This window comes from Apodemus sylvaticus, chromosome 2 (genome assembly GCF_947179515.1).
Source record: "Apodemus sylvaticus chromosome 2, mApoSyl1.1, whole genome shotgun sequence".
In the NCBI taxonomy this organism is placed as follows: Eukaryota; Metazoa; Chordata; class Mammalia; order Rodentia; family Muridae; genus Apodemus; species Apodemus sylvaticus.
Window position 1 is genome coordinate 22,713,821 of NC_067473.1, and position 26,980 is coordinate 22,740,800.

Here is a 26,980-nt window from a genome sequence, read left to right on the forward strand (position 1 = left end):
TTACAATTACCATTGTTGTCAAACTAACAGTTAATGTCATTGCCTTAAACTCGTGACCAAATGGGATACCACTAAAGAGTAGAAGATAAACACATGGTTCATTTCCTTCGGAAAATGTCAGTGTTCTTATTTGCGGTGTCTTGCTCTTTGCCCTTTGGTTTCCTTACCTAGATGAAAATAGGGTACATAGATTCAAAGTTGGTTGTATAATAGGATTTCCAAAATATTCCAAGGTCAGTGAAGTCAAGGAGGGCTTTATATTTTGATAGCTCCAATATATCTGTCTTATCTGTCTTAGCAACTAATTCTTAACATATAACATATACCATGCATATTTTTACTATATTCTTCAATGAATTTTTGTTCATAAATTATATTTCATTAAGTTCATAATAGAAATATAACTGAGCTTTGGTCTTTAAACATAAAATCAACACACATGTTAAGAACACAGAAATTCCAAAATTGTTTTTAGTTTCTGTAATCTCTCCACATTCTTATGCTTAAGATAAATCGTTTGTCTTCTCAACATGATAAAAATTTCACTAAATATGAATATGTTGACTTTCTTCTCCCTGACAAATGGGAAATTACATGAATACTGTAAAGGCTGTGGAGGCTTTAGTTAATGTAACTTCAAGAAGCTGGGGTGTGTTGGTGATTCTCTCTGAGGGACTTCTTTATTTTTAGCCTAGATGCTTAAAAATAGGACTGTGCTATTTTCAATTTCATATTTTGGCAGCGCTTCCAGACATCAGAATTAGCTGACAAATACTGTGGACAAATACTTAACATTCCAAATGAACAGATACAGAAACATATGTTTGAGAAGGGGCCTTATTTTTCTGATGAGGAAAGACTTGTCCATTCTACAAGTCTGGGTCCTTCAAAAGCAGAATTACCCCTGAGGAACTTGATGACTTATGAATATGGAGTTTGATTATTTGGAGCCTACCCCTAAAACTTGAATTCATGAAGATTAAGGTAGAATAAAACAGATCCATACATTTATATTGAAGGCTTGGCATTCCCTTACAATTGACCATATTCATTTCTGCATATGGAAAGTGTGCAAACCTTCATGTCCAAGAGATTGCCAGAGTGCCTATAACTTTCTCCACAGCAGTGTTCGGCGGAACTTAATTATTTCTGTCTCCTGACCCAGGGCAGATTAAAAAAGGCTAAGGGACAGAACATGGAAACAACATCCATGTCCATCCCTCACCTGGCTGTCTTCTTGTTGCTCCCCCCTCTCATCCCCCTTCCCACTCTCCTCTACCCTTCTTTCTCCTGGTTCTCTTTGTAAAAAGCGATTTTACCTAGGGTTGTTTTAATGCTGTCATGCCATGGGTTCCTGGTTAAGCTTCATGACTGACTGGCACATGACTAATAGTGGCCACTGTGCTTCTCAGCCCTGCATAGGGCTCAAATTCAACCAGACTCTGCCTTGCTAATGTGTTTATGGAGTGAGCCCCTTTCATTTTCTGTGGTCTCTCTAGCCCTTGCAATTTACAAAGCAAAAATTCTATCTTGCTTTCTATTGCTAATGTGATCCTGTCATAAGAAATAACAACAGTACCTTAAAAATTGTTTTGTTTTGAACATTTATCCCTCAGTGAACTCTGAATTCACTTATTTTCCCAGAGTTCTTCCTCTAGAAATGCTTCCAGAGTAATCAACACTAAAGAAGAAAGATAAGGCTAGCTAGGGACTGAATCTTTAGAGTCAAAGCCTGTTCCTCCTCTATTTTGGCATGGTCTATTAATCTAGGCACTCTTGGAGCCACCTACTCTGTGGAAGACTGATTTGAAGTTCTAGCCATCAAATATAAACCTGTCAGACACAGGCATCTGCAGTGCTTCTAAATGGCATTATCCTGAAGCAAAACAGCACTGAAGTGAAAATTATAGAAGCGAGGTGGTCCCCTGAGTGGGGCAAGAGTATAGTAAGGCAAGGAGAAAAGTTAGTGCACACAGCCCTGGGGATGTTTGCAGGGAATGAGCTGCTTGATAGGCAGCCATCCAGGAGCTGCCCTGCAAGTGCTCCTTTAGGTATTAGAAGAAATCGCCCAAGATCAAGCGAGATGGATCAGAGTCTCTGTCCACCATCACAAGAGACTCATCTGTTTGTCAGTTTCCATTCTGAGCCTCTGCTGAAAATAGAACCTGAATGAACAGTGAACAATGGAAGGACCAAGAAATGCCACGTGGTATCATTATTTTACCCCTCATTTCTACACCAGTCCAAATCATAAAAGGTTGCACGATCCAGAGCTGAGGCAAAACGTTAACGATTTAATGAAGTTTGTAATTTTGCTACATCTGATTCAGCCCAAGGCAGAGTGCTCCTTATTAAAAAAAAGGGGGGGGGGTTTGCTCCTGTTTTGTTTTCTTTTTAATGACAATAATGGGAAGAAAACTTTAAAAATAGAAAGGGGAGATGAACAGCTTCTAGTGTAGGTAGAATTGCCAGTACTGGGCAGCGAAGTCCAGGCATGAACTCATGCTGGCCCATCCTGCATAGAGTTCTTCAGACTCATGTTTCTAACAAGTCAGTACGCTCTAAGGTCCATAAGCATGTGCTGTGTCACTCAGTGGTTGAGCACAGAGAATAATACAAGGTAAAAGGGGTGAGCACACAGACAGGAGTCACACATGCTGTCAGGAAACGCGACCGCACAGGTGTGGCTTTTCTTTTCTCTCACTAGATGTTTATTCTCATTTCAAATTTTCAATCCTTCAAAGTATCCCCCCTCAATTTAAAGACAACACAGAACTACCACCCCCACCACCACCTCCACCTCCACCTCCTCCTCCTCCTCCTCCTCCTCCTCCTCCTCCTCCTCCTCCTCTACATCTCCATTCTAACGGGCTGGTGTTCTGAAAATGGTGTGAGTCATTTTGCTTGTTGTGTGTTAAAAACTATTCCAATTGGGTATCATCCTTATCCTTTTGAATATTATACTATACACACAATGTATACATAACCTTATAGGTTAAAATTTATCCATATACAATTTTATTTGTTCTTCAAACATTAAATGATGTTAAGTACTTCACTCCTTTCTGAAATTGATGTTAGCTTAGCTACACATGAATGTGTAAGCGAATACTTCAGACAAATGCTTGAATAAAACTTGCATTTAGTAATTCAGGAAAAGCCCCAGGAATGTAGTGTGATTATACCTTAAGTTTGTTTAAGTGAGCTTATCTTATATGTGTATAACTTTCTGTATGTCTCTCCTTCTTTGTCTGTGTCAGCTGCCATAGTTTAAATAGTTCCAGGAGCATGCAGTCTGATTCTTAGCATCCTGCATGGTTCTAGATAATATAGCAAGTCAGACGGTGTATATCGACTAGCTCTTTTGTCCCAATTTTTTTAAATTTGTGCTTGCAATGGCTAAGTTGTTCCTCAGAACCTAATTTCTTTCTGAGTTGTTTAGAGGACATTCTGCCCTTGCTTGCTCTAGGGATTCTTACAGGGCGCTGTTAAGGGATGCTCTGTGCTCTGTTGTGGTCCCTGGCCCTCCTGTGACCATCTAATATGCTGTCCATCATTATAAGCTCAGGACTGGATGACTTAAAGGTCTGCTGTGTGTCATTGGCAGTTGCCATTGGTATACCACCAAATCCCAGTAACCAAATTTAAACCGTGGACATGATGGCTGCGCCAAAGCCCTCGAATGCTTTATAAAACCTCCAAGTCCTCAGCACTCCAGCTAAACGGACACCAGGGCACTTGTTCATTTGTTTTTACCTTGTAACTGTTTGTCTTGTAAATCATAGGATGCCTTACAGTCAGAGAACAAAACTTTTGGCTAAGCTACCATTTTAGAGTTTTCTGTCATTCATCACGTAAACAAAAGTAAGTTAAGGAAAAATACTATTATTGGTATATGAAATTGTCATGATTGAAAAATAACTGCATATTATCTGAGTGTGTTAATAGGTACCTGTCTGTCTTTTTTGAAAGTTGTTACTTTGAAAGATTTTTTGTTAATTTATAATTTATATTTATTTAAATATAGTCAGTTCTTGAAAACTAAAAAAATTATGTGTTTATATGTGTGAAAATTCCAGTTATTAATTTCACTAGGAAAATAGGGTTTTGAATTTCGTCATGTCACATAAAATAAAATAAAATTTAAGTTGACTTCAGAAAACTTGTGATTGGATTTTTGTTAAGTATCAGAATGTATATGTTCAATGAGGAAACTGACATTTAGCAAACTGTAAGCATGTATTATTCCAATTAATACAAGTGTGGCTAACATGAAACCATAAGCTGAAGATGGTTTTATTATGGTTTTATTATGGTTAAAAATGAGGAGTGGTTTGGGATGGAACTGCACACTGTAAAATATTAACCCACACATTCTGTATTTGTTTTGTCCAGAAGGTAATGGTGACTTTGAAGTAGAAAAATATTGATTCATTGTGCAATAGCCAGAGGGATGTTAATACATTCTCACCCTTCTTCCCTAGCACACTGATTTATGTCAGTACATGGACAAGCACCCTGGAGGACTCCATCCAGACAATGTGAAGGTAGGAAACAGAATTTTAAAGCCATGGGTTTATGGTCTTCATATGTATATTTTTAGCCTAAAACTAAAATCTTTCTGATCATTTAAACATTTTTAAATTCTTCTATGTAAAGGATATAATATTAAAAAGAACTAATTATTATTTTAATTGGTGGGGATTATGTTGTTTTAAAATTAGTTTCAATAAAGAAATATTTGGATTGTTTTGTACATTGTATCAGCTTTTAGTTATATTATATATTCTGACTTTTTATATTTTTATATTTTTCTAACAATTTCAGATGACTGAGTTAAAAGAATATTTATGATATATAAGTGCCTTTATTCAAGTGTTTAGCCAAAAAATATACAATATGTTATTTCTTCACACATTTACTATATCCTATCCATCTTGAGTTTTTAATCTTGGTTTAAAGGATATTTTCATTAAAAAGGAAAGAAATTTTATTCCCCCTTCTGAGAAGGACCAGAGTATCCATACTTTGTTCTTCCTCCTTCTTGGGCATAATTTGATATGTGAATTGTGTCTTGGGTATTCCAAGTTTCTAGGCTAATATCCACTTATCAGTGAGTGCATACCATGAGTGTTCTTTTGTGATTCGGTTACCTCACTCAGGATGATATTCTCCCATTCCATCCATTTGTCTAAAGGAGATAAAGAGACAAAGTGTGAAGCAGAGTCTGAAAGAAAGACCATCCAGATACTACCCCACTTAGGAATCTGTTCTAAATATAATTACAAAACCCAGACACTATTGTGGATGCCCACAAGTGCTTGCTGACAGGAGCCGGATATAGCTGTCACCTGGGTGGCTCTGCTAGTGCATGACAAATACAGAGGGGGAAACTCCCAGTTAGCCATTGAACTGAGCACAGGGTCCCCAATGGATGAGATAGAGAAAGGACCCAAGGAGCTGAAGGGGTTTGCAGCGCCATAGGAGGAACAACAATGAGTCAAAGTACTCCCAGAGCTCCCAGAGACAAAAACCATCAACCAAAGAGTACACTTGGAGTTACCCATGGCCCCAGACACATCAGTAGCAGAGGATGATCTTGTTGGACACCAAATTGGGGAGGGGCCCTTGGTTCTGGAAAGACTTGATACTGTAGTGTAAAGCAATACCAGGACAGGGAAGCAGGGGTAGGTTGACTGGGGAAGGGGAAATGGCTAATGGGATTTTCGGGGGAGGGGGAACCAGGAAAGGGGACAACATTTGAAGTGTAAATAATACACCTAATTAAAAAAAGAAAAGAAAAGATAAATTGAAATACAAGCAAAATATTAATAATAAATCATCATTAAGAATAGTTTAAAAAAAGAAAAAAAGGAAAGATAAAAAGTATGTTCTATGACTAGAATGTGTTCATTGTTGTGGTTACACATTGAGGCTGTGCGTTTTGCTACTGTTAAAAAAATTCAACCATTTACACATGAGATTCCTGCTCTACCTCAGAGTTTTCTTAATTCATGTGATTAATGTTTTCAACATCATACTAAAATAAAATTTAAGCTTAAACCATCAGAGAGAGACAGAGAGAGAGAGGAAAGAAAGGGCAGAAAAAAGAATCATACCAGCAAAAGGGACGTGGTGGGCAGTGGTGGACTAATATGTTGTATTTTCCTTGATGTTTGCTAAGAGACAAGTCATTTGTTTCCAGGGTTACATTAGGATTTACACTGCAGGTGAAATTATTCTCAAAGATATCTGCAATATCTTTTGAGATATTAACAATATCTCAAATACAATACATAGTGGCAGATGCCTCGTTGGTATTTCTGTTTGATGTATTAACATATTTCTTAATGTGGTTATATTTATTGTCACTTCAATCTATGAATACAAAATGAAGAACATAATAATATTTAGTAAATTAACAACTGTTCATAATCGTGTGCTAGATATTAATTAAAAGGAAACCACTTGAGCTAAAAATGAGGCAATGAAATAGTTCTACAAGAACATAAATTTGACAATCTGGTGAAATGCTATTATCTCTAAAGAATATGTCCTGGGCTGGCAAGATGGCCCAGTGGGCCAACACACCTGTCTCACATAGCCTTGATGACCTACGTAAGAATCACAGGATCCCATAGAGGAAGGGCAAATCCCACTCCAAAAGTTGTCTTACACACACATGCATGTGCCCACACTCACATACAAATCATACACAATAGTTACAATAATGTATTCAAATTAGAATATGTATTAGAAGGATTTTGAGCTCATCTAATGCACAGGCTAAACATGTCAGATACTGTCAAATGATCAGAGGATAATACTCACTATATATTTTGGTTAGAAACAGAAAAGTGAAATGACCGAATTATGTAGCATGCAAATTTGTCAGGTTTAACTATTAGATTTCTCAGTGTGCAGCTTGACAATGTGTAGCAGTGTTTTAAATTTTATCCTAAATTTAACAAATGTACATATTTTCTTTGTTTTTATTTTGTACATATCTGTTTATTATAGAAAAAACTGTGAATGACAGGGAAGGAAGATGGGTCCCTGGGTAAAATGCCACCAAGCACAAGGACCTGAGTTCTACACCTAGGATTCCTTTGTTGTAAGGAGAGACCAATACCCCACACTTTGTCCCATAATAGAAAGGTTCACACATGCCATTACTACAAGCACACAGAACAAATAATATAATCGATGAAGTAATACACTTATGAAGGTTTGATTTGTACAGAATTTTAAGTATCACAAAGCGAATGTGTCATCATAGACCAGAAACATTGAGGAACCCCCCCGCCCCCCGGGGTGGTCTTTGGCCTCTGTCTCTACAGGAGTACATGAAACATTTTAAGCTAACTCGTTACTAATTTTGAGCAAAATATTTGTGAAAATTTTATCATTTGTCTCTACCATTCCTTAGATGTACTGGGATAAGCTCAAGAAAACAAGTCAATGTGAAATAAATTTCCACAAACCATTTTTCTAATTTAATAGCCCACAGAATGTGTCTATTACCAGTATGCCATTTTGAAACAAACATTAAGTCTTAACTAATAGTTAATTTCTAAGCATTATTTAAATGTTTGACAAGTGAGTAATTTCAGCTATTAGTCACCTAGAAGATGATTGTAACCCTGATATAAAAGCCCGAGGACAGGGCCTCTTTATTAATATTTATGATGATTAAAGAAATAGCAACCCATTTCTATAGCATGAAAGTTGGTATGTAGGAAACTGCTTAGCTTTCTTGGAGACTACTTAGGCATTGTCTCCTCAAAGCACATTGGAGTTTGGTCATAGTTTAGTCACACACAAAACTTGGGTCAGTTTCCGATCTTATGCCCAGTAGTGAGTCGCAGATTGGCTATTGGATTTTTTAAATGACTGGAACAATTTAAATGTTCCCCTTTATTCAGGTTTCATGTATTTAAAAATTGATAAGCATGAGAGACCGGAAATTAAGGTTCATGGAAAAAAAGAAAAGATTAATTGGCATAGGCTCTAGCTGACAGCCATAGATGTAGATGGTGGCATCTTATTATCATGATGAGATTGAGTCTTTTACGTAATGTGTTTCCATTTCTGTGCCATAATTACCTCGCTAGATGATTCTTTGCAAAATTACATTTACCATCTTTTTTTTTTAAAGCAATTGCAAATGACCAAAGTAATTTCAAACTCCCTGCCTTATTCCCGGAAGTATCTGAAATCCTATTGGTATAAGAACTAACTTCTGTTTTTCATTTCAGTAGAGATACTAATTAAAATAATATGAAGTTTATTATGGTTGAAAACTTGCTGTCATTCTTCCGTAGTCCAGAGAATAGGCAGGTGTGTCACAGATAAACTAATGCGATGCCAAATTAAGTTTGCCTTATGCAGATGGCACTGAGCATGCATTCCTAAATGAGACTTTCCAATACCCAGAGAGAAAACGGAATGACACCTGATTTTCTCCACATACTTCATTAGCGTTCTCATTTAGCTAGTAATGATACCCTTTGATGCACTGGCAGGAGTATTATAGAGCTTTTTCTAATTCTGCATATTAGGAAACTTGAGTCTTTTCATGAGTCTATTAAGTAGTCTTTTTTTTTTTTTTTAATTTTCCATTCAGTCGGGATGCCTGCCCAAGAATGTCTTGAATACGTCGTCCCGTTTTTGTTATAAGATATAACATTCACTTTCAAAACGTAAAGGATTATTAAAGGCTTGACAGTAAAAAATATAATAAAATGATATTTATCAGCCAGGATTGTATTAGACATGCAAGGGACAGCCAAGAAGGGAATCTCATGATTAACATGGGAGGCAGACCTTCAGTGGAGTCATTTGCTGATATGCTTGTTAACTAATGGAGCTGACAGAGGAATTAAGGCCAGGTAATTAAATAGAACGCTCTTCCATGGCACTGTTTTACAACTCAAGTGTAAAGGATGATAGAGTGCAATCGCTGGAATCATGCTATTTGTAATTGTAAGGCAGAAGCACCCAATGGGGAGCACCCAGTGGGAACAAGAGGGACGTCATCCTAGGACTCAGACTTAAGCTACTTATTCACCTTGGTTCTCCCCATACAATGGATGCTGCACAGAACACTTGTGTTTTATGTTTATCAAGACCGATAGGATGCCCTTAAAGGCAGGTTCAGCAGAGGTGCACACTCTACTCAGAACTATTCTGGTTGTCATGGGTAAGCGTGCCTTTTGTGTGACTAGCAAGGATCACTGGAAAACCTATTATAAGCCATAGGAATTATATTATCACTGTGCAAATTTCACCTCTATGGGGTTATTAAGAGAAATCCAGTGATCATTTATACCAAACTCACTGGTCCCTAATTATTGCATTTTTCTTGAAATTATTTTTTTCTCTTCGATGTGGCTTTTTTGTTTTTGAAGAATATTCTCCAACATTTTTAGACTTGATTAATTATTTGTTAGCCTTTCAGTCTATATCTTTATCTGTCTTTCTAAAATGAATTTATATTAGCCTTCTCAAATTATATCAAAATATTTTGTGTTGGTTTTTGTCTCTTAAGATATTGTTATAGACAAAAATCTTTGAAATATAAATGATTGTCCATTTTCATTGTGTGAGAAAAAAACTTTCTGCTAAGTTTTTTTTTTTATTATTCGATATAATTTATTTACATTTCAAATGATTTCCCCTCTTCTAGCCCCCCCACTCCCCGAAAGTCCCGCAAGCCCCCTTCTCTTCCCCTGTCCTCCCACCCACCCCTTCCCACTTCCCCGTTCTGGTTTTGCCGAATACTGTTTCACTGAGTCTTTCCAGAACCAGGGGTCACTCCTCCTTTCTTCTTGTACCTCATTTGATGTGTGGATTATGTTTTGGGTATTCCAGCTTTCTAGGTTAATATCCACTTATTAGTGAGTGCATACCATGATTCACCTTTTGAGTCTGGGTTACCTCACTTAGTATGATATTCTCTAGCTCCATCCATTTGCCTAAGAATTTCATGAATTCATTGTTTCTAATGGCTGAATAGTACTCCATTGTGTAGATATACCACATTTTTTGCATCCACTCTTCTGTTGAGGGATACCTGGGTTCTTTCCAGCATCTGGCAATTACAAATAGGGCTGCTATGAACATAGTAGAACATGTATCCTTATTACATGGTGGGGAGTCTTCTGGGTATATGCCCAGGAGTGGTATAGCAGGATCTTCTGGAAGTAAGGTGCCCAGTTTTCGGGGGAACCGCCAGACTGATTTCCAGAGTGGTTGTACCAATTTGCAATCCCACCAGCAGTGGAGGAGTGTTCCTCTTTCTCCACACCCTCTCCAACACCTGCTGTCTCCTGAATTTTTAATCTTAGCCATTCTGACTGGTGTAAGATGAAATCTTAGGGTTGTTTTGATTTGCATTTCCCTAATGACTAATGAAGTTGAGCATTTTTTAAGATGCTTCTCCGCCATCCGAAGTTCTTCAGGTGAGAATTCTTTGTTTAACTCTGTACCCCATTTTTTAATAGGGTTGTTTGGTTTTCTGGAGTCTAACTTCTTGAGTTCTTTATATATATTGGATATTAGCCCTCTATCTGATGTAGGATTGGTGAAGATCTTTTCCCAATTTGTTGGTTGCCGATTTGTCCTCTTGATGGTGTCCTTTGCCTTACAGAAACTTTGTAATTTTATGAGGTCCCATTTGTCAATTCTTGCTCTTAGAGCATACGCTATTGGTGTTCTGTTCAGAAACTTTCTCCCTGTACCGATGTCCTCAAGGGTCTTCCCCAATTTCTTTTCTATTAGCTTCAGAGTGTCTGGCTTTATGTGGAGGTCCTTGATCCATTTGGATTTGAGCTTAGTACAAGGAGACAAGGATGGATCAATTCGCATTCTTCTGCATGCTGACCTCCAGTTGAACCAGCACCATTTGTTGAAAAGGCTATCTTTTTTCCATTGGATGTTTTCAGCCTCTTTGTCGAGGATCAAGTGGCCATAGGTGTGTGGGTTCATTTCTGGATCTTCAATCCTGTTCCATTGATCCTCCTGCCTGTCACTGTACCAATACCATGCAGTTTTTAACACTATTGCTCTGTAGTATTGCTTGAGGTCAGGGATACTGATTCCCCCAGATTTCCTTTTGTTGCTGAGAATAGTTTTAGCTATCCTGGGTTTTTTGTTGTTCCAGATGAATTTGATAATTGCTCTTTCTAACTCTGTGAAGAATTGAGTTGGGATTTTGATGGGTATTGCATTGAATCTGTATAGTGCTTTAGGCAAAATGGCCATTTTAACTATATTGATTCTACCGATCCATGAGCATGGGAGGTTTTCCCATTTTTTGAGGTCTTCTTCCATTTCCTTCTTCAGAGTCTTGAAGTTCTTGTCATACAGATCTTTCACATGTTTGGTAAGAGTCACCCCAAGATACTTTATACTGTTTGTGGCTATTGTGAAGGGGGTCATTTCCCTAATTTCTTTCTCAGCCTGCTTATCCTTTGAGTATAGGAAGGCCACTGATTTGCTTGAGTTGACTTTATAACCTGCCACTTTGCTGAAGTTGTTTATCAGCTGTAGGAGCTCTCTAGTGGAGTTCTTTGGGTCACTTAGGTAGACGATCATGTCGTCTGCAAATAATGATAGTTTGACTTCTTCCTTTCCAATTTGTATCCCTTTGACCTCCTTATGTTGTCGAATTGCCCGAGCTAGTACCTCAAGTACAATATTGAAAAGATAAGGAGAAAGGGGGCAGCCTTGTCTGGTCCCTGATTTCAGTGGGATTGCTTCAAGTTTCTCTCCATTTAGTTTGATGCTGGCTACCGGTTTGCTGTATATTGCTTTTACTATGTTTAGGTATGGGCCTTGAATTCCTGTTCTCTCCAAGACTTTAAGCATGAAGGGATGCTGAATTTTGTCAAATGCTTTTTCAGCATCCAATGAAATGACCATGTGGTTTTGTTCTTTGAGTTTGTTTATGTAGTGGATTGTATTGATGGATTTCCGTATATTGAACCAACCCTGCATTCCCGGGATAAAGCCTACTTGATCATGGTGGATGATCGTTTTGATGTGTTCTTGGATTCAGTTGGCAAGAATTTTATTGAGTATTTTTGCATCGATGTTCATAAGGGAAATTGGTCTGAAGTTCTCTTTCTTTGTTGGATCTTTGTGTGGCTTTGGTATCAGCGTAATTGTGGCTTCGTAGAAGGAATTGGGTAGTGTTCCTTCTGTTTCTATTTTGTGGAATAGTTTGAAGAGTATTGGTGTTAACTCTTCTTTGAAGGTCTGGTAGAATTCTGCACTGAAGCCATCTGGTCCTGTGCTTTTTTTGGTTGGAAGACTTTCTATGACTCCTTCTATTTCTTTAGGCATTATGGGACTGTTTAGATGGTCTAGTTGGTCCTGATTTAATTTTGGTATTTGGTATCTGTCAAGGAAATTGTCCATTTCCTCCAGATTCTCCAGTTGTGTTGAGTATAGGCTCTTGTAGTAGGATCTGATGATTTTTTGGATTTCCTCAGTTTCCGTTGTTATATCTCCCTTTTCATTTCTAAGTTTGTTAATTTGGATACTTTCTCTGTGCCCTTTGGTCATTCTGGCTAAGGGTTTATCTATCTTGTTGATTTTCTCAAAGAACCAGCTCCTGGTATTGTTGATTTTTTGTATGGTTCTCTTTGTTTCTACTTGATTGATTTCGGCCCTGAGTTTGATGATTTCCTGCCTTCTACTCCTCCTGGGCGAAATAGCTTCTTTTTGTTCCAGGGCTTTCAGGTGTGTCATTAAGCTGGTAATGTATGCTCTCTCCATTTTCTTTTTGGAGGCACTCAGGGCTATGAGTTTTCCTCTTAGCACTGCTTTCATTGTGTCCCATAGATTTGGGTATGTTGTGTTTTCATTTTCATTGTGTTCTAAAAAGTCTTTAATTTCTTTCTTTATTTCTTCCTTGACCAAGGTATCATTGAGTAGAGTATTGTTCAGTTTCCACGTGTATGTGGGCTTTCTGTTGTTTCTGTTGCTATTGAAGACCACTTTTACTCCATAGTGATCAGATAGGAGGCATGGGATTAGTTCGATCTTCTTATATTTGTTGAGGTCTGTCTTGTGACCAATTATATGGTCGATTTTGGAGAAGGTACCATGAGGTGCTGAGAAAAAGGTATATTCTTTTGTTTTAGGATAGAATGTTCTATATATATCTGTTAAATCTAATTGGTCCAAAGCTTCAATTAGTTTCATTGTGTCCCTGTTTAGTTTCTGTTTTCCTGATCGGTCCATTGAGGAAAGTGCAGTGTTGAAGTCACCCACAATTATTGTGTTAGGTGCAATGTGTGCTTTGAGTTTTAATAAAGTTTCTTTTACGAAAGAGGGTGCCCTTGCATTTGGGGCATAGATGTTCAGGATTGACAGTTCTTCTTTTTATATTTTTCCTTTGACCAGCAAGAAGTGTCCCTCAGGGTCTCTTTTGATGACTTTGGGTTGAAAGTCAATTTTATCTGATATTAAAATGGCTACTCCAGCTTGTTTCCTGAGACCATTTGCTTGTAAAATTGTCTTCCAGCCTTTTACTCTAAGGTAGTGTTTGTCTTTGACCCTGAGGTGTGTTTCCTGTAAGCAGCAAAATGTAGGGTCCTGTTTACGTATCCATTCAGTTAGTCTGTGTCTTTTTATTGGGGCATTAAGTCCATTGATGTTAAGAGATATTAAGGAATAGTGATTGTTACTTCCTATCATTTTTGACGTTATTTTTTAAATTTGAATGCTTAACTTCTTTTGGGTTTGATGAAAGGTTACTATCTTGCTTTTTCCAGGGTGAAGTTTCCCTCCTTGTATTGGTGTTGTCCTCCTATTATCCTTTTTAGGGCCGGGTTTGTGGATAGATATTGGGTAAACTTGGTTTTGTCATGAAATATCTTAGTTTCTCCATCTATGGTGATTGAGAGTTTTGCTGGATATAGTAGTTTTGGTTGGCATTTGTGTTCTCTTAGAGTCTGCATGAGATCTGCCCAGGACCTTCTAGCCTTCATAGTCTCAGGTGAAAAGTCTGCTGTGATTCTGATAGGTCTTCCTTTATATGTTACTTGGCCTTTTTCTCTTACTGCCTTTAGTATTCTTTCTTTGTTTAGAACATTTGGTGTTTTGATTATTATGTGACGGGAAGTATTTCTGTTCTGGTCCAGTCTGTTTGGAGTTCTGTAGGCTTCTTGTATATTCATGGGCATCTCTCTCTTTAGGTTAGGGAAGTTTTCTTCCATAATTTTATTGAAGATATTTGCTGGCCCTTTAAGTTGTAAATCTTCACTCTCCTCTATGCCTATAATCCTTAGGTTTGGTCTTCTCATTGTGTCCTGGATTTCCTGGATATTTTGGGTTACAAGCTTTTTGCATTTTGCATTTTCTTTAACTGTTGAGTCCATGGTTTCTATGGAATCTTCAGCATCTGAGATTCTTTCTTCTATCTCTTGTATTCTGTTGTTGATATTTGTATCTCTGTCCCCTGATTTCTTCCCAAGGCTTTCTATCTCCAAAGTTGTCTCCCTTTGAGTTTTCTTAGTTGTTTCTACTTCTGATTTTAGATCCTGGATGGTTTTGCTTAGCTCCTTCACTTGCATGTTTGTGTTTTCCTGTAATTCTTTAAGAGATTTTTGTGTTTTCTCTTTCATGAGCTCAGCCTGTTGACCAAAGTTCTCCTGTATTTCTTTAAGAGATTTTTGTGTTTCGTCTTTCATGACCTCAGCCTGTTGAGCAAAGTTCTCCTGTATTTCTTTAAGTGTTTTTTGCATTTCCTCCTTGTTGGCTTTTGTATTCTCCTGGATTTCTTTCAATGATTTTTGTGTTTCCCTTGCAAGGGCTTCTACCTTTTGATCCATTGTCTCCTGAATTTCTTTATGTATGACCTTCATGTGTTCCTGTACCAGCATCATGACCAGTGATTTTAAATCCAAATCTTGTTTTACTGGTGTGATGGGGTATCCAGGACATGTTGGTAGAGGAGAATTGGGTTCAGATGTTGCCATATTGCCTTGATTTCTGTTAGTGACGTTCCTGCGTTTGCCTTTTGCCATCTAGATCTCACTGGTGTTAGTTTATCTTGTCAGTGCTGGACTCACCAGTGCAAGCTGCCCCTTCCCAGTTGGCCTCTGGTGCACAGCTTACCTCCTGCACTGCTTGTAGACAGTGTGCTGCTGCCCAGGCTGTTCTGATCCCAAAGCAGGCACCCGAAGGCTCCCGCTGGGGCCCGCTGGATTCACTGGAGCACACTGACTTCTCCCAGCTGGCCGCCCGGAAGCCCAGCTAGCCACTTGCAGGACTTGGAGATGTAATGCTGCCGCCCAGACTGATCTGGATCCGGAAGCGGAGAGAGTAGAGCTAGGGGCTTCTGCCTGAGGCCTTGCCCCAGATTGTGTCTGTGGAGCAGATGGAGCCCGTGTGCACTCCCAGGGAGTGCCGACCGTGTATGCTACTGTGACCTCCCCTGTGTTCCGCTCACTCAGCTGGGCAGCCGATCTGCCAACCGGGCTGTCGCACACAAGGTTAGCCTGGCCGCCCAGTCCCTGAGTCCAGGCAAAAGCCTGGGAGGCCAAGGTCCGAGCAAAGTTCCCCTGGGGCTATGACTGATAATTGGGTTTGCCAGGTGACTAGGATGGCGGGCGTGCGCGCCCGCGCTCCCTGAAAGCGCCGGGAGAGTCTGCTTTGCTAACAATCACCTGGGCGGGTTGACTCACAGATGGCCCACCAAGCCGCCCAGTTCTTGGGGTCAGTCCTGTGCCTTTTGGGGCCTGGACCCCCGCTTTGTTAGCCTTAGGCTATGCCTGTTACAGGTCTGCCCGCCTGAGCTCTCTGTCGTCCTGCAGGCAAAATGGCGGCGGCGCGCTCGCAGGCCTGGGCAAAAAACCTCCTGGTTGGGTTGGCACCCCGATGGCCCCCCGACCCGCCCAGGGCCTGGGTGCAGGCCAACGCCCGTCGGGCTCAGACCACCGCGGTGTTGGCCTCGGATTATGTTTGTGTACCTCAGTCTGTCCGATTCCTGGAGTACGGATCCAAGATGGATGCTCCTCTCCTGACTGGTGGGAGGCCGAGTTCTGAAGTGGCCTCCGTGCAGGAAAGGCGCCGCACAACTGCAGCTGCTTGCTGCCCGGCTGGTCAGCGAAGGTCAGTGGTCGTGGGCGCAGGGCCTAACTGGTCCCTGTGACGCCTTGGTTCCACTGCTGATGGCCCTTCAGCTGGAGCAGCCACTGCTGCCGCTGCCGCCGCCGCCGCCGCCTCTGCTAAGTTTTTAAGTTTGGACTGATCAGCAATTTCATTAAGCAGAATCCTGGTCAGTTTCATGTTAACTTGACACAAGCTATAATCTTTGGGAAGAGGGACTCTCAATTGAGAAATGCCTCCATAAGATTGGCCTACAGGCAAGCCTGTCTAGCTCTCTGATCAATGGTTGATATGGGAGGGTCCATCCCTCTGTGGGGGGTGCTGCCCCCTAGGTGGGCGCTCCTGTGTGGTATAAAAAAGCAGCCCAAGCAAGCCAGGAGTGGGCAAGCCAACCAGCAGCATTCCTCCATGTGTCTGCCTTGAGTTCTTGTTTTGGTTGCCCTTCATGGTGAGTTGTGACATGCTACTGTGACCTGAAGTAAACCATTACCTCCCCAAGATGCTTTTGGCCTTGCACAATCTTGGCAATAGAAACCCTAATTAAGACACATGACTCTGTGCATTTTTTCATCAGACATAGCCTGGTAGCTTCTAGAAGCTTACATATTTTATCAGATCTGCTTATCTTGCAAACACATTTGACTCCCCAGAGTTTCCTATATCTAAATCTTGCAGCTTTAACCTGCTCATACTTGGTATTGGCTTGTTTGATGTCCACTATTATACTAAAATGTGAGGGAAGGTAGGATGGAAGATAATTGATTTTATGAGCCCAACTTTCAAATAAAGTGAAAGCAGTTATTTCCACAAGAGCTTTGCTGCATACCTCAAAGTCTCATGTTTAAAAATTATTCCTATGCAGAAAGATATTGTCTTTAGGAAAAACTCATTAGTGTACCATGATCTTAAAAATGTAAATTAATTTTTATATTACTTAGAAATTCTGAAACATGTTGTTATATATCTTTCTGAAGACATTATTGGAATATAGCTAATAATAAAGTAGAAAAACCCAAAGTGGATAGAAATATGAATAGTGTCTTCTACTGTGCATTGCGTGTTCCCTAACACCTAGATGTAGAGGAAGTACACTTCAAAATACTGCACCCATGTGGTCTGGTGCACTGACATAGATCCTTGTATATCTCACTGTGTAAATGGTTCAATAAATGCTTTCAAGTGTATGCACAGTGGCTTGTGTTGTGGATTAGCTGGTTTTTAAAATTTTCATCACATTTACTATCTTTGTATAACCTTTGTATAATGGGAATTGCTTTAAATCTGACATCACAAATTGCAACAATGCTCTGTAAAGTAAAACCATTTGCCTCTCTTGCTTCTCTTGTCTCTCTCACTCTCTTAGCTTCTCTCTTGCTTCTCTCTCGCTCTCTTGGGCTCCTCCCTTTTCTGCTTCCCCTCCCACCTCTCCACTTGGTCATGGCCGGCCTCTACTTCTCTACTCTCTCCTTCTCTCTATCTTTCTCTGCCTCTACTACCCTCTTGTCTCCCCTCCCCATGCCCTAAATAAACTCTATGCTATACTGTGGCAAACGAACAAACAAAATACTATTTGGATGTATGTGATTGAATGTATTAAAATTAGCACTTACTATTTACATTAGATTTTTTTGAAGCTTAATTAATTGGAACAAGTCATGACAAATCATTCTGTGGATTCTCCAAATCAAAGAAAAGTATTATCTGATGCAAGATATAGAATATTTTTGGATGCAATATTTTTAGTGTTTTTCTAGAAGGATTGATGGGTAGACAAAACCTAGAATAATAATATGCACCATAATAAGATCTCAGTAAGTAGTTGATACCAGTCATTTTCTTTATTCTCCGTTCCATTGTTATTCATATAATTGTAAAACAATACAATTCAGTACTATAAGTGGCTGTTAAAGATATCCATCTGTCTTAGTCAGGGTTTCTATTCCTGCACAAACATCATGACCAAGAAGCAAGTTGGGGAGGAAAGAGTTTATTCAGCTTACACTTCTGCATTGCTGTTCATCACAAAACTAAGTTAGGACTGGAACTCAAGCAGGGTTGGAAGCAGGATCTGATGCAGAGGCCAGGGAGAGATGTTTCTTACTGGCTGCTTCCCCTGGCTTGCTCAGCCTGCTCTCTTATAGAACCCAAGAATTAAGGGATGGCACCACCCTCAAGGGGCCCTCCCCCCTTGATCACTAATTGAGAAAATGCCCCACAGCTGGATCTCATGGAGGCACTTCCCCAACTGAAGCTCCTTTTTCTGTGATAACTTCAGCCTGTGTCAAGTTGACACACAAAACCAGCCAGTACACCATCCTCAATTCAAACAGTCCTTCTTAAAATGAGACACCTAAGATACAGAGATGTTAAATGGCCTCCTGATGACAGCAAAGTAGGTTAGCTCTGTCTGTAGGAAACTCCATGCATGCATGGGGATGTGCACTAGTGCCAGTAGCTCGGACTGGGAGATTAGATAGTCCTCAACAGACCCTAAACAGTCCTTAAGGGACATTTTTATGGCTTGGATATCTTCAAAATGTTCACCATGCTTGATCCTGTATTGAGGAAAATCTTGTATACTAAAGAATCCTTGTATTGCTGACCATTCATAGAACTGAATGACTCTAAAAAATAAGATAAAGTGCATCTGACGCTACATTTTCGACACTGGTGGGAGGGCCTACTTATAATTCTTGTTGCTATGTCTCTAATACTTCTGAGCAACAAATATGACATATTAAGTTCAACACTGTATACCTTTACCAGTTGATTTTCAAAGTTATGATTAAAATACCTGCCTTTTCTCCTTCTAAAACTTGTTTGACATGTTTCAAAAAGGAATAGCTAAAAAGTAATTAATGGTACTTTAATTTGTTCTATTTTAATCTATTTCTATCTGTATATCTATATAGATATAAAGTTGATTATATATGTTAATAAGTTTGCATTACCAAAGAACAATAAGGCATTATTTATAGGAAGTATATGTCATGAACATCTCGCTGCAAAGAAGGGTAAGATTTTGGGGCCAGAGATCTGCTCCTGGTGTCCCCTTTCATCAGGCCATTGCTTAAAGCTTCTCTCATTGGTATTTCAATTACAGAAAATGAACATGCCCAAACTGGGACGTGAACCTTCAGAGAGTGTGCTGATGTGTTTGGAAGAATCTTTTTGAAACGATTAAGTAGGATAGTCTAAGACCAAGTGTACAAGAAAGACCTCATGTACACTGCAGCAGAGAGTTAGGGAGATGCCTCCAAATATAACCTACCAACATTATACATGGTACTGTCTGCTACCATATTATTTATTTCTTGGAAGATTTTAAATAGAATAAAAATAGATAAACAAGGAGGCTTGAGAGCCACAGTCTAGTATATGCTAATTGGTGTATTTAATAGTGAAAGCACATTGATTATTTGGGTGTCTGATTATTAAGCTATGCTTGCAGTAAGCATCATAAATGCTGCTTACTATGTTAGCAGTGATGAGATGGAGTGTAAGTTCTCATGCATCGTGAGGACAGGTAACTTTGAGGATACTTGTTTCTGACCTTTTTTTCCTATTCCTTTAAATTGAAGGGATTAAATAGTGCCTGTGACAGAACCTGGGGCAACCTGGGCAGTAAGAAGCTGTCTGTATTCTTTATTTTTCATTCTGTGGGTTCCGTTGACATTTAGTCCACTGATAAGAAAGCTGATGCATTCTTTTACTCGTGGCCTGTGGGTCACTCAGGTGGTTTTCCCTCTACCATCCTGCATTGGTTTGTAGGAGGCCAAGTATGAGCTCACTCGGGTTGTGGTTTGTGCGCACCTGAGAGAGTGGCGTTCCTAGAAACTTACAAGAGGAAGTTCAGCCCTTGCCTGACTGTGTGTGAGGAGAAATCCCCCATAACTAAGTTTCTCCATTACTCCTGAATAGTAGCATTCCATGTTCTAGTTGAGCTCAGCCAAGGACAGAGTTCTCAGTGTTCCCACCCTGCCTGGCAGTGCAGAGACTGCAGCCACCATATGGTGTTAATTGTGAAATATCCATTAGCAATGTGATACCATTTGTGGACTAGGTCTCCTTGTCCAGCCCCGGCCAGCCTGGAGCTTGCTCTTCTCCTGCCTCATCCGTGTGCGGGCATTACAGCTGTGGCCCTCCATCACACCCAGCTTCAGTGAGGTCTGCTCTTGATGTCTCGCCAACATTACATTCATGGGACTTTAGTATATTATCTTTGCTTTTTCTGAAAGTATATTATACTCATGGCCACAGCCTCAAGATATTACTTCAGAATAGCAACTGTTTATCACACCGTCATTTTGGTTTCTGTGTTCTGGAATATGTTGCCTAATTCTCTGTTACGTTTTTAGAATGGTGGATCTCCTGCCTTCTCTTCTCACATATGTCTTCATACAATGGCAGAAGAGTTCTCTTCCTTTCTGTTGTTGCTAGATCCTCCCTTCCTTGGAACTTCAGGATACTAAGTGTGGACTGTGGTTGGAAGGGCTCAAGTGGAGGGATCCACTTATGTAGCTGTCAGTCTGTCAATGCATATGGTATCTGGCAGTGTAGAGATTTGCTCTGTCTCGATTTTATGTACCTTTGGGACAGTGTTAGCCTCTAAACTTTAGGGCTTTTGTCTATTTAAGGCTAGAGCATGTAATCTTATCCTTTGTTAATTCTGGTTTTAATCTTCTTCAGCATGATATCCTAGTTAAATGACCCCTGGATTAGCACATGGATTATATATTTGCACAAATTACTGATGGTATTAGAAGAAAAAAACCCTTGGCACTGCTTAATCTACCCACTTCTGCTCTTAGCTCTCTAAGAATCTCATTCTAGGATTTCCTATCTGTGATCTTTTTATCTGTCCCCATCCAGATGTCTCTAAATTCATTCAGAAATCCCATTAGTGGCACAGAGTGACAACTGTGTATCCAGTTTATGATGAATGTAAAGCAGACTGTGGGAGGTGGGGTAAATTCTGTATTGTGAATCGTGTGCTCAGAAGCTACAGTCAGGACATAGAGTTGGAGTGGTGTATCTAGAGCACACAGGCTTCGGAAGGGATGGGAAGGAGGTCAGGGAGGCACCAGGGACTAGGATACCGAGTTGAAGATCAGCTAGCCTGTGAATATGATCAGAACATAATTTTGTAGAGCAGGGAAATACAGAATAGTAATGACTGAGCACCCAGCTACAACCGGAGTTCGGTTCAGTGGTTCAGAGGCCGTGTTGTTATATGCTTATGTGCTATCCTATCAGTGTGAGGAAGCAGCTTCTATGTCAACATGCTGCCTACAGGTGTTGATTCTGGTCTACATTTCCTGTACTATGTTAGTTGACTTCACAGTCCAGTAGTCTCAGTTTGCATCCTGACGCTCACACTTAATTCCTTAGAAATCTGGAGAAACCACACTCAATTTCTCCATCACTGTTATGGAGATAATGTATGTTAGTATGTACTTTAATATTCCTAACAGGAAGGTCAAATATGGTATTGTTCTATAATGTATAGGAGAGCAGCTGGAATTTGCTTAGTGTGGTATTTCTATTAGGTTGAAAGTATTGTCATGGTTCAACAGCTGAACTCTTAGTCTATGGATACCAAGCAGTGCCTAGCATCTTGGGCAAAGCCACATTTTTCTTAACAAAATGTTTATTTCTAAAATTTAGTGCATGCTTTCTATGTGCATGTGCCTCTTAAAGACTCTGAAACTCTTCATGTTTTAATTCACCTAGCCATCTTCCTTCCAAACTGAAGAAATAAGGAGTGTCATAGAAATTGTAAACCTTAAGTCCCAGGATAAAAAGGAAACAGCAATTAAGAGTGAAACTTGTGTGCTTCGACTCCACTCTTTCCATCTTCCTAAGAAGAATCAAGACGAGGCATATTCTGGAAAGATGTTTGCTTTCTGGAGTCTTTAAGCCAGAATTTCAGTCTGTTCTGACTCAGAATAGATGTCCAGTGGTTTCCACTTGTAGTTTGGAAATAGTGAGCCTAAGCCTTCTCCAGCCTATACAAATTTGTCACAGGTAAAGATGTGACTTCACTACACTGTCATTTCAACATGTTATCTCAATAGACACATGTGCTTGCCTTTCATAGCTCTGGTTAGTTGGAAAATGCCAGGAACATTAGCTCGCAAGGCCCTCAGGGGTCAACTAATCCTTTCCACTTCAATATTTTTGAGTTGTTAGAACATCAGTCTTTTAGCCCATGTTGGATCTTCTTGGCACAGCATTTTGTTACTAGCTGGTTATATGAACAGGTCGTTGTCGACATGTAAATGAAAAATGAATGTGTTTTATTTGTGTTTGGGGAGACTGATTGTTTAAATACTAGGTCAACAAGGGTGACTTTGCCAAGTAACCTCCTCATAAGCATGGCTTTGCAGTATCAAGTGAATCATGCTTCTGTTATCAAAATAGAAGGATTCACTTGATATAAGAGTCAAAAGCAAAGGCCACTAATCATTTCACAACTTATTTGAGACATGCTTAGCCATCATCTTGGTCTAGAGAGATTGAAACTCTAAACACCTGCTCTTTAATTTATTCTGTTATTCATGGAAGAGAGTTCTGTGGCTGAAGTAGAGGTTGACACCATGAAGTCATGGAAATTCTCAGATTCACTTCTTAATGAATTAAGGGCTTATACGCTAACATTGCATATTTTGCTTAATGATAGGTAGGAAGTGTCGTGGTGGTTGCCCTTTCTCACTAATATATTTGGCAGACTTTATATATGAACTGGCATTTGTTCGAATATGGATTTTTGACTCTTATTTCTCTCCTTTTTTTTTTTTCAGTTGTTTTTATTTCAGTTGCTGCGAGGGCTGTCTTACATCCACCAGCGTTATATTTTGCACAGAGACCTGAAACCGCAGAACCTTCTCATCAGTGACACGGGGGAGCTGAAGCTGGCAGATTTCGGTAGGAAAGCAGTTAATTACCGGTCTATTTGTCACACTGTGAGAGTGCTGGGCAGATGGTGGCACTGCCTTTGTTTAGGTGCAGCCTCTCCCATCACAGATCATGGGAAATTCTTTTCTTTCTGGAACAAAGAAATTATTTCTGTCTTTTGAAAAATGATGGAGTAAAACCTAGTGGTTGGTAGATTTTTATAATGTGTAGGCTGCTTATTAGTCTTCCTGACATGATAGAAGACACTCACACATGACACCGAATAAGATGTCAGTACAATTTTGAATCTAAAATGTATTTAAAAAGTCATTTTTCTTATCTCAGTTTTTATTATGAAAAATAATCAAAAGCAAAATGACAATACAGCATACCATACAACTTCAAGAAGTCTAAACATTTTATTGAACTTGAAGAGCTGTGAAATGATATCTTGGTACCATTTTGGGGCATTCTGCAATGGACAGTGTTTAAAATTGTATGTTCCCCTAAGGATTATGATAATGCATATTATAATATTATTACAATATTATAATAAACTTAGAATACTGTAACCTTTGCAGAAGTGACTGTTTTTTCAGATATTGCTTATAGCAAGGTAAATGAGAATAGTTATTTAAACTTTAGGTCCTAGAGTAGGCGTTTTGTAAGTTGTTCTTACAAATTTGATGGTTGGCCTTCGATAGCTAGGCTCATCCCCAGGAAGCAAAATCAGCATCTCTCCTGTCTGTCACTAGCGCTGTGGCTCACTGGGTTCCCAGCTCTTGGGGTGACACTTGACAGCACTGTGGTGTGTTGACACTACACCGCCTCAATTGTTTTTGAATACATATTCATATTAGAGATTTCTTCCATTAAGAAAAGAATGAAAATATTACCCTTGGGATGTAAAGATGCCTGAGGTTGAGACAACCTTTTGAGGAAAATAATTATTTTTTCCCATTCCAAATTCCAATTAATAAAAGAAGGAAGGAAGTGGCTGTTTATTTCGAGGTCAGGTAGTTGAATACCACTGGGCACATTTCCGCTGCTTGGTTTTGGGGGTTCCTTTCTTCCGAACAGATGATGAAACAAAAGTTAGCATGTTTGGTGCTGTGTTTTCGCAAACCACTCTTCTTTGTTAGCTACTTTGATGAAGCTGATGAAACTCTGTGAGTGTGCATGCATGTGTTGTTTATCACCAGACTTGGCATCACAATTATATGAGGTAGATAGGTAGAAAGTCTCTTTCAATACAGAAAGTAAATAATGAGGCTGGGGGAGTGGGAGAGAGGAAAGCTCGTAGTTCCTGAAATTCACGGTATTAGTTTGTAGCACACATTTCGTATCTGGTCTCTGCCAATAACTTTAAAAGAATTTATAATGAATTAGAGTTTGCTAGTATAAGATATTTGTTGAAATAGATGATTTTGTTGAACATTTAACAGAATTGAGCCTGTTTCTTAAATTTTGTATTGGGTAGGTCAATAAGTATGTTATAAGACATGTTATATATGTTATTTGCCTGCATAGCTAAGGATGCAGTAGAAGTGTATGAATGTCATTTACAATTGGTTTTATGTATTAAAAATGTTATTTTTATTATTAGAGTAAGGTAAGTTCACCTCAAAAAACTCTCTTAAGTCTGTCGGTTACCCAGTGCCATACAGTCCTGAAGATATACATACAACTAACATCAAGTGAACTCAACATGTTAAATTTAGGAACATACATACATTCATATATATATATATGTATAAATGCATATGTTTATATGTTATATTTAGGAACACATGTATGTTAGTTTGCATATATATGCAAACTACACACTAGCATTTATTATTAGATAAGGAACAAAGTGAGATAGAAGTCTTAAAACCCAGTATCATGGTGGTATTCTTAAAATAGATAATTTAGGAATATGAATATTTCGGAAATGATATGTTGACAGTTTTGTGTTATTTTCTGTGTCTTTTTTATAAGTATTGTTTCCCTTACCTATAGCAAATGCCCCAAAAGATGCATACTATTTTGTCTTTGTCTAATCAGTATATGTTTTTAATGTTTATTCATGTTAAGAAGCATGAATAAAATCCTGTGCATCATCTGATATTTTTCCATTATTGGCTGACATATTATTTCTGTACAAGCCCTTGTCAAGGATGTTTTGATTTTTCTAATTACCCCCAATTATGCACATTTCTGTATTTCACTCTTTGTAGTGAAAGCAATGTTTGCGAGTTATATAGAGGTTTTAAAAGTCCTCCACTGCTGGTGGAGTTGCAAATTGGTACAACCACTCTGGAAATCAGTCTGGCGGTTCCTCCGAAAACTGGGCACCTTACTTCCAGAAGATCCTGCTATACCACTCCTGGGCATATACCCAGAAGACTCCCCACCATGTAATAAGGATACATGTTCTACTATGTTCATAGCAGCCCTATTTGTAATTGCCAGATGCTGGAAAGAACCCAGGTATCCCTCAACAGAAGAGTGGATGCAAAAAATGTGGTATATCTACACAATGGAGTACTATTCAGCCATTAGAAACAATGAATTCATGAAATTCTTAGGCAAATGGATGGAGCTAGAGAATATCATACTAAGTGAGGTAACCCAGACTCAAAAGGTGAATCATGGTATGCACTCACTAATAAGTGGATATTAACCTAGAAAACTGGAATACCCAAAACATAATCCACACATCAAATGAGGTACAAGAAGAAAGGAGGAGTGGCCCCTGGTTCTGGAAAGACTCAGTGAAACAGTATTCAGCAAAACCAGAACGGGGAAGTGGGAAAGGGTGGGTGGGAGGACAGGGGAAGAGAAGGGGGCTTGCGGGACTTTCGGGGAGTGGGGGGGCTAGAAGAGGGGAAATCATTTGAAATGTAAATAAATTATATCGAATAATAATAAAAAAAAAAATAAAAAAAAAAATAAAAGTCACTGTTTCTTCACGCTAAACTGGTGTGCCTAGGATGGCCCTGTACATCCAATGTGACAGTCTGTTGTCTGGCTAAGAACGTGCAGTGGGCACCTACATCCCACTGTGGGCACAGGGTGTAATGAGTGAGACTCATTTACCAATTGATGATTTCCCACAACTAATTGTGCATTATTTTTGTCTTTTAATTTAAGACATGCAATTAACTGTGATTTATTGTGTTTGGACACAAGTGTGTGTGAGGTGAAGGAAAGTTCAATGGAGCCAAATTGTCAAAGGGGGGCAGTTCCAGGCGTAGAGCATTTAGATGCTGGGCTTCATTCAGACTTTGGCATGGAAGAACTTCAGAAACCATTTCCTTGTCTTTCTTTTCTCTTTTATCTGAACAATGGAGTAAGCATCCAAATGAAGGAGGCAACTGTAGTCCAGATGACTGTATCCTCTGTACCGAAGATGCTACTTCCTTATTAGGAAAAAAAAGGCTGGAGGATAAAATAATGTATCAGGTTTATTCTGTGTATTGTATTCTCATTCATTATTTCTTGTTTCATTACAAATAAGCTTAGAGTAGGCTTTGCAACTTTTTGAGAGAAGTGTGAAACTTGGAGTAAGTTAGACCTTAGGAAGCTTGGCCTAATAGGTGTCTGGTCACAGTGTTGATCTATCAACCATCCTCTTTAGTGTCTGGTCACTGTGCTGGGCTATTGGCCTCTTAGGTGTCTGGTCACTGTCATGGTCTATCAGATAGCTGATCCATAGCCTTTGATCTCACTTGCCCATGTGTCTTTATTTTTAGAGACACAGACATTTAGCTTTGAGCTGTCTAATTGTTTAATAAATTGTTGACCATTATATGTGTCCTGTATAAAGATGTGTATAGATATGCTACATATAATAAATATGATACTGTTACTATGTATGCAGATCACACTAATAAAAAAAATCTCAGAATTTAGAGCATTTTTTTCAGTTCCATAATTTGACAGTAATGGGTGAATCTGATTGTACTACTCGGGTGAT

General features: G+C 39.2%; 1 protein-coding gene across 2 annotated transcripts in view; it reads left to right on the plus strand.

Moving 5' to 3' along the window:
* Positions 1 to 26,980, plus strand: part of Cdk14 (cyclin dependent kinase 14) — a 557,511-nt gene that overhangs the window by 266,029 nt on the left and 264,502 nt on the right. For both annotated transcript variants that reach the window (XM_052173165.1, XM_052173164.1), the window contains exons 7-8: positions 4,485 to 4,547; positions 22,926 to 23,049. In XM_052173165.1, coding sequence (XP_052029125.1) covers positions 4,485 to 4,547; positions 22,926 to 23,049 — 187 coding nt within the window. The remainder of the gene's footprint in view (positions 1 to 4,484; positions 4,548 to 22,925; positions 23,050 to 26,980) is intronic.